This window comes from Schistocerca piceifrons, chromosome 9 (genome assembly GCF_021461385.2).
Source record: "Schistocerca piceifrons isolate TAMUIC-IGC-003096 chromosome 9, iqSchPice1.1, whole genome shotgun sequence".
Classification (NCBI taxonomy): Eukaryota; Metazoa; Arthropoda; class Insecta; order Orthoptera; family Acrididae; genus Schistocerca; species Schistocerca piceifrons.
This window is the reverse complement of record NC_060146.1, coordinates 212,261,675-212,276,574: the sequence shown is the minus strand read 5'-3', so window position 1 is coordinate 212,276,574 and position 14,900 is coordinate 212,261,675. Positions and strand designations below refer to the sequence as shown.

The window sequence follows — 14,900 nt, the reverse complement described above, 5'->3', positions numbered from 1 at the left end:
GAAGTGTATGTTTAATGATGTAATGGGCAGCTGCAAGAGTTACTACCATCATCAGCATAAAATAAGAGAAACCAAAATTCGCACTGACAGCTTTAAGTGTTCACTTTTCCCGTGCGCCGATCGAGTGTGGGACAGTGGAGAAGTAGTCTGATACCTCTGCCAGGCACTTAACTGTGAACTGCAGAATAATCATGTAGATGTACAAATGTAGATGCAGTCTCACATTTTCATCTTTTCACTTCATCTACAAGTTTTATTCTTCACCTTCGTATTTTCTTCTGTCCTTCCACTGTATCATCGCTACTTTCTGTCGAAATTCCATTTCCTCGCGGTGTATGTCCCACCCAGTCTGCTTTTTTTTTCTTAACCAGGCTAACCTTCGCTCCTTCACTCTTTCCGCTAACTCATTTTTTTTAAACCTACCGTTTCCATTGCAGCTGTTATTTCTTTTTCACTCGTCCGGTTATTAGTTACCATGCTCCCCAAATATTTGTTCTGTGCAACCTGTACAGTTTTGCCTTCTACCCTTCTGTAAGTTGTTTAGGGAATTCAATCTATAACTTGTTCCGTAAGTTGTTTAGGGAATCCAGTCTATAACTTGTTTAGTAAAATAAATGTTGTTAGTACACGAAATTTTGCCAACATTCTCAGTCAATTAAATACGCCAAACAAGTTACCTTTCAATGTGTATCCTGCGGAACTGTGGAAATTAGAGTTAGTTATTTACCTTTCTACACAATGAAGAGCAATTATAGTAGTACTAAACAACTTAAGTCCTTATTTATTTGCCGGCCGCTGTGGCCGTGCGGTTCTAGGCGCTTCAGTCTGGAACCGCGCTGCTGCTACGGTCGCAGGTTCGAATCCTGCCTCGGGCATGGGTGTGTGTGATGTACTTAGGTTAGTTCGGTTTAATTAGTTCTAAGTTCTAGGCGACTGATTACCTCAGAAGTTAAGTCGCATAGTGCTCAGAGCCATTTGAACCATTTTGAACCTTGTTTATTTACTGGTTTTAATTTGTGAGTCTCCTGTCGATCCATGACAGTGCCTTAAGTAGTGTGTGGGATAAGAAGTGATAGGGCTATGGGACGTAGTGGAAATTCAGGTGACAGGAGTTACAGATAAACAATTCAACTCTGGACATAAAAGATTTTTATTACTATTTTTTCTACAAATCTTCATTACAAAATGGTAATACTGCTTTTGGGCATCCTCACATCAGTTATGGGATTGAAGCCAGTTGGTGAATACGTTGATGTTCGAGTGGCTTAAGCATGAGTTTTGTGACTTCACGAGATGGGAGAGGTGTACGTTCTTGACACTGTGCAGCCGAGACACGTCGGATGTAATGAACAATGGAAGGCGAAAGGAATGTTTAGTGCTGGCATGTGATGAGAGAAGGCCGTGTCGCTCATGTTGTTGAATCATGAGGGTGCATAGAAGTTTGGATGTGGATGGAAGGTGAATGATGTGGTGACGACGTTGATCACAGAAGTGCGCAACTAGCAGTCGAGGGCTGGGAATATGTGTTGGTGAGGGTAGTTGATGTCTAGTGATGGAGGGCTGGAGTGTGAAAGGGTTAGTGGTGGAGACCGCCTCCGTAGCCGCCGTCGAAGCCGCCTTCCAGGTGTCCTCCAAAGTCGTGTCCGCCCCCGATGGCTGCCAAGCCCAGGCCTCCATCGTGCTGGAGAAGACCAGCTCCTAGCTCCAGTCCGTGGTGACCTGTGGACGACAAGTTCCAGCTGTGACGGGCTACTGTAATATCAAAATAAAGATAGTCGAGAAGAGATAATCATAAAGAAAATCTGGGCAAAATGAAGATTAATTGCAAACGCAGAACAGAAAACAGTATGAGCATGGCGTGTGGATGGGTAATCTGTGTTGTGTATGAAAAGCGCAGATAGATAAGAGGATTACAGCGAACACCTCTGCGATGAAAGGGAACTGCCTTCAAATGTGCTAGAAGGGGCCTAACTTTGTGGTGCAGTAATGCAGTCACAGTTACCAGAGTACCGAATCTTCTGCCAAGACACTAAAACTCAATAAGAGCTATTCCAAACCGTGGGAGGTGTCTGAAAAAGGTTTTCTAATCTGATGGAAAAAATCCCTGAAGTCTCTGAGTTGCTGGTTGAGAAATCAACCAAACAGTTGCAAACAAAGGTTGACTAGCCCTTGACCTAAGTTTCGATATTTGTAAAAATACCTTCTTCAGAAGTAGTGGTCCTTACGCCAGAGATTAAGGCCATCTCATTTGCAGAAAACTTGATGTTATCGCATTACCAAATAAGACGCAAGTTGGTAACACTAGTGCGTGGATACAAACATTAATTCAAACAAGTTCTTTAGTGTGTGTTGTTACAGTCTGTCTTGTAGCGAAACGGAAGCAGATAGTTCGTGTGAGTTAGTATGTGCAGCCGGCCGGGGTGACCGAGCGGTTCTAGGCGCTACAGTGTGGAACCGCGCGACTGCTACGGTCGCACGTTCGAATCCTGCCTCGGGCATGGATGTGTGTGATGTCCTTAGGTTAGCTAGGTTTAAGTAGTTCTAAGTTCTAGGGGACTGATGACCTCAGAACTTAAAGTCCCATAGTGCTCAGAGCCATTTGAACCATTGAACCAGTTAGTATGTGCAGAGGTTATACGGGAATACGTTAATAATGGGTTCCTTTTATCGATCTCCCGACCCAGGTGATACAGTTGCTGAACAGTTCGAAGAAGACTTGTTTCATTTCCAGTAGGTACTTCACTCATAAATTATGCGGTTTGGTGACTTCAATCTACCTTCGATATGTTTACAGTCGGTGACGGCGTAACACATCTTACGACACCGTACTGAATGCTTTCTCCGAAAATTATTTTGAACAAATAATCCTGAGAAAAATTGAGTGCATCATGACGGATAGAGGGATTAGTGACCAGAAGGTCGTTGTAACGAAAGTGAATACCGTAACATCCAAACCCACCAAAAACAAACGTAAAATATGTCTGTTTAAAAAAGCAGATACAGGGTGTTTCAAAAATGACCGGTATATTTGAAACGGCAATAAAAAATAAACGAGCAGCGATAGAAATACACCGTTTGTTGCAATATGCTTGGGACAACAGTACATTTTCAGGCGGACAAACTTTCGAAATTACAGTAGTTACAACTTTCAACAACAGTTGGCGCTGCAAGTGATGTGAAAGATATAGAAGACAACGCAGTCTGTGGGTGCGCCATTCTGTACGTCGTCTTTCTGCTGTAAGCGTGTGCTGTTCACAACGTGCAAGTGTGCTGTAGACAGCATGGTTTATTCCTTAGAACAGAGGATTTTTCTGGTGTTGGAATTCCACCGCCTAGAACACAGTGTTGTTGCAACAAGACGAAGTTTTCAACGGAGGTTTAATGTAACCAAAGGATCGAAAAGCGATACAATAAAGGATCTGTTTGAAAAATTTCAACGGACTGGGAACGTGACGGATGAACGTGCTGGAAAGGTAGGGCGACCGCGTATGGCAACCACAGAGGGCAACGCGCAGCTAGTGCAGCAGGTGATCCAACAGCGGCCTCGGGTTTCCGTTCGCCGTGTTGCAGCTGCGGTCCAAATGACGCCAACGTCCACGTATCGTCTCATGCGCCAGAGTTTACACCTCTATCCATATAAAATTCAAACGCAGCAACCCCTCAGCGCCGCTACCATTGCTACACGAGAGACATTCGCTAACGATATAGTGCACAGGATTGATGACGGCGATATGCATGTGGGCAGCATTTGGTTTACTGACGAAGCTTATTTTTACCTGGACGGCTTCGTCAATAAACAGAACTGGCGCATATGGGGAACCAAAAAGCCCCATGTTGCAGTCCCATCGTCCCTGCATCCTCAAAAAGTACTGGTCTGGGCCGCCATTTCTTCCAAAGGAATCATTGGCCCATTTTTCAGATCCGAAACGATTACTGCATCACGCTATCTGGACATTCTTCGTGAATTTGTGGCGGTACAAACTGCCTTAGACGACACTGTGAACACCTCGTGGTTTATGCAAGATGGTGCCCGGCCACATCGCACGGCCGACGTCTTTAATTTCGTGAATGAATATTTCGATGGTCGTGTGATTGCTTTGGGCTATCCGAAACATACAGGAGGCGGCGTGGATTAGCCTCCCTATTCGCCAGACATGAACCCCTGTGACTTCTTTCTGTGGGGACACTTGAAAGGCCAGGTGTACCGCCAGAATCCAGAAACAATTGAACAGCTGAAGCAGTACATCTCATCTGCATGTGAAGCCATTTCGCCAGACACGTTGTCAAAGGTTTCGGGTAATTTCATTCAGAGACTACCGCATATTATTGCTACGCATGGTGGATATGTGGAAAATGTCGTACTATAGAGTTTCCCAGACGGCAGCGCCATCTGTTGTTGAAAATTGTAACTACTGTAATTTCGAAAGTTTGTCTGCCTGAAAATGTACTGTTGTCCCAAGCATATTGCAACAAACGGTGTATTTCTATCGCTGCTCGTTTAGTTTTTATTGCCGTTTCAAATATTTGAAACACCCTGTAAAAACTCACTTGACGCCTTCCCAAGAGACAGTTCCCATTCCTTCCGATCCACGTATGAAAGTGTAGACCAGATGCGGCTTAAATTCAAAGAAATAGTATCGATAATAATGGAGAGATTTACACCAAATAAATTAATAAAAGACGGAACTGACCTAATGGCACACAAAACTAGTCAGAAAACTTCATGCCAAATTTAAAATATTGCACGAATGCGAAGTTTTACAGAAGCTCTAAATTTAGCGGGAACTTCAATCGAATGCTTTCAATATTTTCCACAACAAAACTCTGTCTCAAAATTCTTTCAGCAGCGAGACAGTCAATACCTTCACTGCAGGATAGCAATGGAAATGTTACCGAAGGCAGTGCCACTAAAGCGAAGTTAGTAAATAGGGTTTTCAGTAATTGCTACGCCAAACGCGAAGCAAATATTCCAGAATTCGAATCAAGAATTTCTGCCAGCAGGAGAAACTTATAAGTGGATACCCTTCCTGTAGCAAAGCAACGTAATTCATCTAATAAGGGTAATTATTCCGTTCCGGATTGTGTACTAGTTAGATTCCTTTCAGTGTATGCTGATGTATAGTAGCTCCGTATTTGACAATCGTATGCAAACGCACGTATCCGGAAGTCGCACAGGTTTCATCACTACTCAAAGGATGTAAGAATAGTCCGATGAACAACAGTTTCACATCACTAAAGACGTTTTGCAGCACAGTTTCGGAACATATACTGTGTCCAATATTGTCAATTACCTCAAGGAGAACGATCTGTTTACACACGGTCAGCACAGACTCAGAAAATATCGTTCTTGTGAAATACAGCTGGAGATTTATTCTCAGCCGGCCGCGGTGGTCTAGCGGTTCTAGGCGCTCAGTACGGAACCGCGCGACTGCTACGGTCGCAGGTTCGAATCCTGCCTCGGGCATGGATGTGTGTGCTGTCCTTAGGTTAGTTAGGTTTAAGTAGTTCTAAGTTCTAGGGGACTGATGACCACAGATGTTACGTCCCATAGTGCTCAGAGCCATTTATTCTCACGAAGTAATGAGTGCTGCCGACAGGCTATCGCAAATTCATTCCATATTTCTGACTTTCCAGAAGACTTTTGACACCGTTTCTTACAACATACTTCTACTCAAAGGGAGTGCCTGTGGAGTATCGTCTCAGATGCACGAGAGCATTCGTTATTTCTTATCAGAAAGGTTACAGTTCGTAGCACTTGACGGAAAGTATTCGAGTAAAACAGGAGTGATATCTGGCGTTCCCCAAGAAAGTGTTACCGGTCTCTGCTGTTCCTAATCTATATAAAAGATTTAAGAGACAAGCTGAGCAGCCGTCTTATGCAGTTTGCAGATGGTGCTGTCGTTTACCGCTTAGTAAAGCCATCAGAAGATCAAAACCAATTGCGAAATTATTTAGACGAGATATCTGTATGACGCGAAAACTATCAATTGACCTGAAATAAGGAAAAATGCGAGGCCATCCACGTGAGTACTAAAAGAAATCCGTTAAATTTCGGTTACACGAGAAATCAAATAGAGCTAAAGGTTTTCAGTTCAGCTAAATACCTAGGAATTACAATTACGAACGACATACATTGAAACGATCGCATAGATAATGTTGCTAGGAAGGCAACCCAAAGTCTTCATTTTATTGGCAGAACACTTAAAAGAGGCAACCGGTCCACTAAAGAGACTGACAGCGAATTGCTCTGCGATATGGGAACCTTACCAGATATGGTTGACGGAGTGCGTCGATTAAGTTCAAAGAAGGGTAGCTCGTTTTTACTATCGCGAAACAGGGGGGAGAGACTGTCACGATATGATATGCGATTTGGAGTTTTTTGTTGTGGCTAGATTTTTACACCAAATTTCAGTCCTCAACATTCTCCTCCGGGTGCGAAAACATTTTGTTGACACCCACCTATACATGGAGGAATGACCACTGTAATAAAATAAAAGAAATCAGTGCTTGCACGGAAAGGTTTAAGTATTCGTTTCTCCCGTGCGCTGTTAGAGAGTAGAATGGAAGATAAATAGTCTGAAGATGGCTTGATGAACTTTCTGGCAGGAACATAAGTGAGAATTGCAGAGTAATCTTTATCTGCAAGATCACTGAAAGGTTTGCACAAGGAATGTGATGGCACACGATGAAAAGTATTTAAACCGACAAACTCTGGGAGGTTGTAGGGGACATCTAAACAAATATTTTTCCCTAATGTAATTTTTTCCTATGAGTATTATTTAAACCGGTGGAGGCTGTATTACGCTCTTCAGTTGTTAGAGGCCGTATTACGATCTTCAGTTGTTAGAGGGTGTATTACGCTCTTCAGTTGTAGGCAACTGCTGTCCACCAGTGTAGTAGTGCATTGTCTCTGTTTACTAATGGAGCGATACACCTGGAGTGAAAACATTGATATGGTTGGAGCGTACTACGTAGCGCACCACAACGGACGAGCTGCATAGTGGGTTAATCAACTACCCGCTCCCTACAAGACAACGCATGTGGTTTCAACATGACGGGGCGCCGGCACTTTTCAGTCGTCGTGTGCGTCGATTCCTGGGCCGACGTTTCCCAGAAATGTGGATTGGTAGAGGTGGTCTGTACCATGGCCTGCTCGATCCCCAGATATGTCCCCTCTCGACTTTTTTGTGTGGGGAGAGATGCGCAACTCCTGTTGCATCAGAAGAGGATCTGGTTGCCCGGATAGTAGCGGCAGCAGGAACAATTCAGGATACTCCTGGGGTTTTTGCCCGTGTCAGAACATGATCCGACGGTGTAACCTTTGTTTACGTGTCAATGGAGGCATATTTGAAAATCTACTGTAATTGAAATTGGGTTGTGTTAATGTGTTGTCTCCTGGTCATAAAAAATGGAAAAGTGTTCATCATCATCATCATCATTTACGACTGATTATGCCTTACAGCGTTCAGTCTGGAGCATAGTCCCCCTTATAAAATTCCTCCATGATCCCCCATTCAGTGCTAACATTGGTGCCACTTCTGATGTTAAGCCTATTACTTCAAAATCATTCTTAACCGAATCCAGGTACCTTATCCATGGTCTGCCCCGACTCCTCCTACCCTCTACTGCTGAACCCATGAGTCTCTTGGGTAACCTTGCTTCTCCCATGCGTGTAACATGACCCCACCATCTAAGCCTGTTCGCCCTGACTGCTACATCTATAGAGTTCATTCCCAGTTTTTCTTTGATTTCCTCATTGTGGACACCCTCCTGCCATTGTTCCCATCTACTAGTACTTGCAATCATCCTAGCTACTTTCATATCCGTAACCTCAACCTTGTTGATAATGTAACCTGAATCCACCCAGCTTTCGCTCCCATACAACGAAGTTGGTCGAAAGATTGAACGGTGCACAGATAACTTAGTCTTGGTACTGACTTCCATCTTGCAGAAGAGAGTAGATCGTAGCTGAGCGCTCACTGCATTAGCTTTGCCACACCTCGTTTCCAGTTCTTTCACGATGTTGCCATCCTGTGAGAATATGCATCCTAAGTACTTGAAACCGTCCACCTGTTCTAACTTTGTTCCTCCTATTTGGCACTCAATCCGTTTATATTTCCTTCCCACTGACATTACTTTCGTTTTGGAGATGCTAATCTTCATACCATAGTCCTTACATTTCTGATCTAGCTCTGAAATATTACTTTGCAAACTTTCAATCGAATCTGCCATCACAACTAAGTCATCCGCATATGCAAGACTGCTTATTTTGTGTTCACATATCTTAATCTCACCCAGCCAGTCTATTGTTTTCAACATATGATCCATAAATAATATGAACAACAGTGGAGACAGGTTGCAGCCTTGTCTTACCCCTGAAACTACTCTGAACCATGAACTCAATTTACCGTCAACACTAACTGCTGCCTGACTATCCATGTAAAGACCTTTAATTGCTTGCAAAAGTTTGCCTCCTATTCCATAATCTCGTAGAACAGACAATAACTTCCTCCTAGGAACCTGGTCATATGCCTTTTCTAGATCTATAAAGCATAGATAGAATTCCCTGTTCCACTCATAACACTTCTCCATTATTTGCCGTAAGCTAAAGATCTGGTCCTGACAACCTCTAAGAGGCCTAAACCCACACTGATTTTTATCCAATTTATCCTCAACTAATACTCGCACTTTCCTTTCAACAATACCTGAGAAGATTTTACCCACAACACTGATTAAAGAGATACCTCTGCAGTTGTTACAGTCTTTTCTGTTTCCATGTTTAAAGATTGGTGTGATTACTGCTTTAGTCCAGTCTGATGGAACCTGTCCCGACTCCCACGCCATTTCAATTATCCTGTGTAGCCATTTAAGACCTGACATTCCACTGTATTTGATGAGTTCCGACTTAATTTCATCCACCCCAGCTGCTTTATTGCACTGCAATCTATTGACCATTTTCTCCACTTCCTCAAATGTGATCCTATTTCCATCATCATTCCTATCCCATTCTACCTCGAAATCTGAAACATTACTGATCGTATTTTCACCTACATTGAGCAACTCTTCAAAATATTCCCTCCATCTGCCAGGGGCATCCACAGGATTCACCAGCAGTTTTCCTAACCTGTCCAAAATACACCTGCTTGTCATTTCCTTCTTACCTCCCTTTCGAAGACTGCTAATTACACTCCAGAATGGTTTTCCAGCAGCTTGACCCATAGTCTCTCCAACCTGTTTTCAAAGTCTTCCCAAGATTTCTTCTTGGATGCTGCAATTATCTGTTTGGCTTTGTTTCTTTCTTCAACATAACTTTCTCTGTCTACCTGAATTCTAGAATGTAGCCATTTTTGATACGCCTTCTTTTTCCTTTTACAGGCTGCCTTGACTGTGTCATTCCACCAAGCTGTTTGCTTCATCCTACTTTTACACACTACTGTTCCAAGAAATTCTTTAGCCACTTCTAGTACTGTGTCCCTGTACCTAGTCCATTCCTTTTCCAATGACTGTAATTGACTACATTCAACTAACTGGTACCTTTCTGAGATCGCTGTTATGTACTTGTGCCTGATTTCCTTATCCTGAAGTTTCTCCACTCTTATCCTCCTACATATGGACCTGACCTCCTGCACCTTCGGCCTCACAATCCCAATTTCACTGCAGATTAAATAATGATCAGTGTCATCAAAGAATCCCCTGAATACATGTGTGTTCCTCACAGCCTTCCTGAATTCCTGATCTGTTATTATATAGTCAATGACAGATCTGGTTCCCCTGCGTTCTCAAGTATATCGGTGAATGTTCTTATGTTTAAAAAAGGAGTTTGTGATTACTAAGCCCATACTGGCACAGAAATCCAAGAGTTGTTTCCCGTTCCTGTTGGCCTCCATATCCTCTCCAAATTTACCCATAACCTTTTCATACCCTCCTGTTCGATTTCCAATCCTGGCATTAAAATCACGCATGAGCAAACACTGTTCTTGTCCTTTACTCTAACAGCTACATCACTGAGTGCCTCATAAAAACTATCCATCTTATCTTGATCTGTCCCTTCACAATGCGAATATACTGACACAATTCTAATTTTCTTGCTAGACACTGTCAAATCTATCCACATCAGTCGTTCGTTTACATACCTTATTGCAACTACACTGGGTTGCATTTCTTTCCTGATGTAAAGCCCTACACCCCATTGTGCTATTCCTGCTTTGACTCCTGACAGGTAGACCTTGTATTCTCCCACTTCCTCTTCTTTCTCACCCCTTACCCGAATGTCACTAACAGCTAAAACGTCCAGCCCCATCTTACTTGCAGCCTCTGCCAGCTCTACCTTCTTCCCAGAGTAGCCTCCATTGATATTAATAGCTCCCCATCTCATTACCATTTGTTTGCCAAGTCGTATTTTAGGAGTCCCTGGTTTGTCAGTTAGAGGTGGGACTCCGTCACCTCCAAAGGTCCGAGGCATTTTGCTCTGATTGTTGCCAGCATCATATTTAAAGTACCAGGGAAGCAGGTTGCTAGCCTTACTTGCCCCGAGTCCCATTGGGTTTTACCCCTAACGGTTGAGGGACTAACCGGTGGATTTGGTAGTCTTTGCCGTATGAGCGCAAAGGTGACCACGCCTCAGAATATGTCCGAGATGCCCAGCTTTATTCCAGAGTAACTGGTATCCCGACTGTCGGGACCACTTACTTGGCCACTCATACGTTGCCTGTGGTTCATGAACTAGGACATGACTACAGGAACCCACACCATGAAAAGCGTTTGTTGGTTTAATTAATTTGCAGCCAGAGAAATCTTCCTCTACCGGTTTAACTACTCCACATACAAAAAAATGACATTAGGGAAAAATATTTGTTTTTATGTCCCCTACAACCTCCCAGAGTTTGTCGGTTTAAATACTCTTCACCATGCAGGGAGTTGCTGCTATGCAGTAACTCATTTCTGGGACCTTTGGGCAGGTCATAAAGTGCGCTGATCTGTGCTAAGTAAATACTGACTTCACCAACAGCTGACAGCAATGACAGATTGGTGCAAGCGACTGGTAAAACAGGAAATGTGTAATGCAGATGTGCCCATTGTCATAACTGATAACTGATTCGCAAGTTGAAGATCCAGTCAGGGAAGATGTAGGTATCTTTTTTCAGGGACAGCAAATCATTACTAATTATGCGGTTTTTCCGTGACACAGCAGAAATCGCCGAACTTAAACAAGAATGGAGTCGTGTGCTTAACGAAATGTGTGAATGCTATTATTGGTGGCTGCAACATAAAACTAAGATAATGGACATTTTGGATAGCTACATTACAAATGTTTGGGAAAATTGGAGCACCTAGAAGATATGGTATGAATCACTCCAAAATCGGAGGACGTGTAGGCCACTTCACCCATAAAGGCTGGTTAAGATCACAGAGAGATGGTGTGCATGTAGATCAGAAATGCCCTCTTTTGTGTGACGGGACATGCCAGTGTTACGCCAGGCTTGGTCAGTGGAGAGCCATCGAACGGAGTGGAAACGTGCGAGAAGTGTCCGGTTTTCTTGGTCGACATCAAAGGGTGTAATACCGTCCTGCGAGTGAGCTCCAATGGGGCAGAACAAGTGGTCTCTGGGAAATGGGTTTGTCGTACCATGACATGCTACAGTAGCCAGCCAGTGGGTGTGTTGGACCTTGCATCGAGCTACAGACCCCCTTGAAGATGTCTCCCGTAGACGGGGACGAAACGTTGGGATTTGACAAAGAATTTACCAACCCACCACGGCATAACAGCCCGGATAATTGTAATGGACATGACATTTCCGGCCGTGAAAGTCTACATTTTAGTATCAGTGTTGACTCGATGATGCAGCACTGCAACGAGTGTGCACATGTCTGCGTCGAGAGCTCAACATTGTCCGCTGCGGGCTGGACCATCAGCACGCATGGCATTGCGTCGGCTTCCACTGACCAGAACCACCAGCGCCTCAGACTGCAATAGGCACGCGAACAGAATCACTGGCGTGCTGAGTAGCGAAAGGTACTGTTTTCGGACGAAACTCGCTTCAGTTTGTCTTACAGATATGGTCGCGTGCTTGTGTGAAGGTAGCATGGCGAACATGATCGGGCATACTGAATTGCTGAGCGGCATAATTGACAGACACCGAGTGCGATGGTTTGTGGTTCCATTGGCAACAGTACGTGAACTCGTCTCCTACGTATCTGGACATCGACTGGTGCATCAGGGATGTTTTAGAGCTTGATGCACTGTCCCTCTGCATGCCATATTTCAGCAGGACAATGCCTGGCTACAATGACATGTGTACAAGCCATCTTCGAAGGTCAACGTTTACCACTGCTTCCCTGAGCTGCACGTTCGTCTGACATGTCTGCCATCAAAAATGTCTGGGGTATGCTCAGTCAGCAGCTTCTTCACCCTGGTCCTCATACAACCACTGTCAGTGACCTGTGGACGAGCCTACGAACTGGGAAGCAGTGTGTTTCCCCGGCAGCATATCCAGTCCCTGTTTAATTTCATGCGACGACGTCTACAGGCTCCGACTGCAGCTTCACGCCATAGTGAATTCTCATGGTCAAAGCACATGTGCAATTCTGTAAATATGGTCATCAGCATAATTTCATGTCCTAATCTGTGGAATACTAACATTCTAATGATCTGTCTTGGTGTTGGGATTTTCATGAACGGTAGTGTATTTCACTTGGACGAGAGACTCTTGAGGAGTCTTAGACATTTTTCTGTCCTGGAGGTAGAATGTATAAAACCAGACAAAGTGTTGGGTTCATGTTCTCTATCTTCCCTTACAGCTGCTTGAACGTAGAATGCCAAATTGATAGGACAATCGCCTACCTCTGGAGGAGATATCGTGACAGGAGTAGGGGGTGGGGTGTGGGTTCTCCTGGTGGGGTGGAGTGGGTTGGTTCAAATGGCTCTGAGCACTATGGGACTCAACTTCTGAGGCCACTAGTCCCCTAGAACTAGTTAAACCTAACTAACCTAAGGACATCACACACATCCATGCCTGAGGCAGGATTCGAACCTGTGACTGTAGTGGTCTCCGCTTCCAGACTGCGGCTCCTAGTACCACACGGCCACTTTGGCTGGCCGGGGAGGAGCGGGATCCTCACACAGAATCCTGATGCTGCCTGACTATTCCAACTACTGCCTCCCCCACTGTCACATCAGAGCGTTCCTGACAAATTTTTGCTAAAGCCACATTCCATGTGGAGGTCAGTTGGAAACAGCTGCCCAGTTGACAAGATCATTATGTATTTCCATAGTGTCTAGATGGTCTAGGCCAATGGCCTCGATGCTGTGGTAAGACTGGCTCCAATCAGATCACTCAAGTTCAGCACTGTCACGCCTGGCTAGCACTTGTATGGCTAATCGTCTGGGTCTGTCGAGGCCTGTTGGTAAGAGGGGTGCACTCAGCCCTTGTGAGGCTAATTGAGGAGCTGCCTGACTGAGAAGTAGTGGGTCTGGTCACGAAAACTGACAACAGTCTGGAGAGCAGTGTGCTCACCACATTCCATGCCATTCCATATCCACATACAGTGACGTCTCTTTGGTTGAGGATGACATGGTGGTTGACCAGTATAATTTGGCCTTCTGAGGCTTGTTCAAACGGAGTATATAGTATAGTTTGATGACTGACTCCCAGAACCCAAAGGCCTGGCTCAGGACCTTATCTGTTCAAAGACATGTATACTTTGTTGATGCCATTCTCTGCCATTGTAGACCTGATAATTTGTATGTGGCGAAAGCTCCAGCCACGTTCCAAACAGCACTGAGAGATCCATCGCTGTGTCTGGTTCATATACTGCATAGCACAGTCGCATCTGCTGTTGTATACACCAGCAGCCTGTAGCCATGTCGACGTTTAGCTGAAACAAGTATACTCTTGATTTTAAACAGTGTGTAAAAGAAGCGAACTGGTCATGTACCTGACACTTCGCCTAAAGATGAAGTGTGGGAAACTCGTCGAAATGCTTTGACAACACGACACCACGACTCGGCTCATAAACCGAGAAGATCTCACCAATAGCATTCACTGCAAAAGCCGTTATTCACATACAGGGATAGGCAACATAATGTGAACACGTGTATTCACTTTGGAATGGTTTATTAATAAGGAGTTGGACCCCTATTTGCCTGTAATACAGCTGCGATTTTTCTTGGAATAGTGGCATATAATGACTCTATAGTTTCCAGTGGAATGTTACGCCACCCTTCGAACAGAACCTCTTCTAACTCCTGTAGTGGCGAGGGAGGCGGAAATCTGCTCTGGAGTCTGCCCTCCAATACCGCCCAACAAGTGTTCCATAATGTTCAAGTCCGGGGACTGTGCTTGGTGGGGAAGAAGTCGCAATTCTGTCGTATGCTCCTCATACCACGATTGTACTGCCCTGGCTGTTTGAATGGGTGCATTATCGTCCTGAAATATGGCATCGCTGTTGGGGAACAACATTTGAATCATGGGGTGCACCTGATCACCTAAAATGTTCACATAATCGTCGGCTGTAACACGGCCTTTGAGAGCAACGATGTGGCCAGCAGAATATCGTGATATGGCTGCCCACACCGTCACATTTCCACCTCCATGCTTAACAAAATGGCTCTGAGCACTATGGGACTTAACATCTGCGGTCATCAGTCCCCTAGAACTTAGAACTAATTAAACCTAACTAACCTAAGGACATCACACACAACCACGCCCGAGGCAGGATTCGAACCTGCGACCGTAGTGGTCACGCGGTTCCAGACTGAAGCGCCTTTAACCGCACGGCCACACCGGCCGGCCATGCTTAACAGCTGGAATCAAGCAATCAGGATTATAGGCCTGTTTTGGCGTCCTCCAGACGTAAACCTGGCCCGTTGTTGGAAATAACGAAAGCGTTGACTCGTCGGA

General features: G+C 44.6%; 1 protein-coding gene across 1 annotated transcript in view; it reads right to left on the bottom strand.

The window, feature by feature from the left end:
• Positions 1–1,132: 1,132 nt before the first annotated feature.
• LOC124716873 overlaps positions 1,133–14,900 on the bottom strand; it is a 44,399-nt gene continuing 30,631 nt past the window's right edge. Inside the window, exon 4 of the mRNA XM_047243425.1 lies at positions 1,133–1,719. Coding sequence (XP_047099381.1) covers positions 1,577–1,719 — 143 coding nt within the window. The 3' untranslated portion in view covers positions 1,133–1,576. The remainder of the gene's footprint in view (positions 1,720–14,900) is intronic.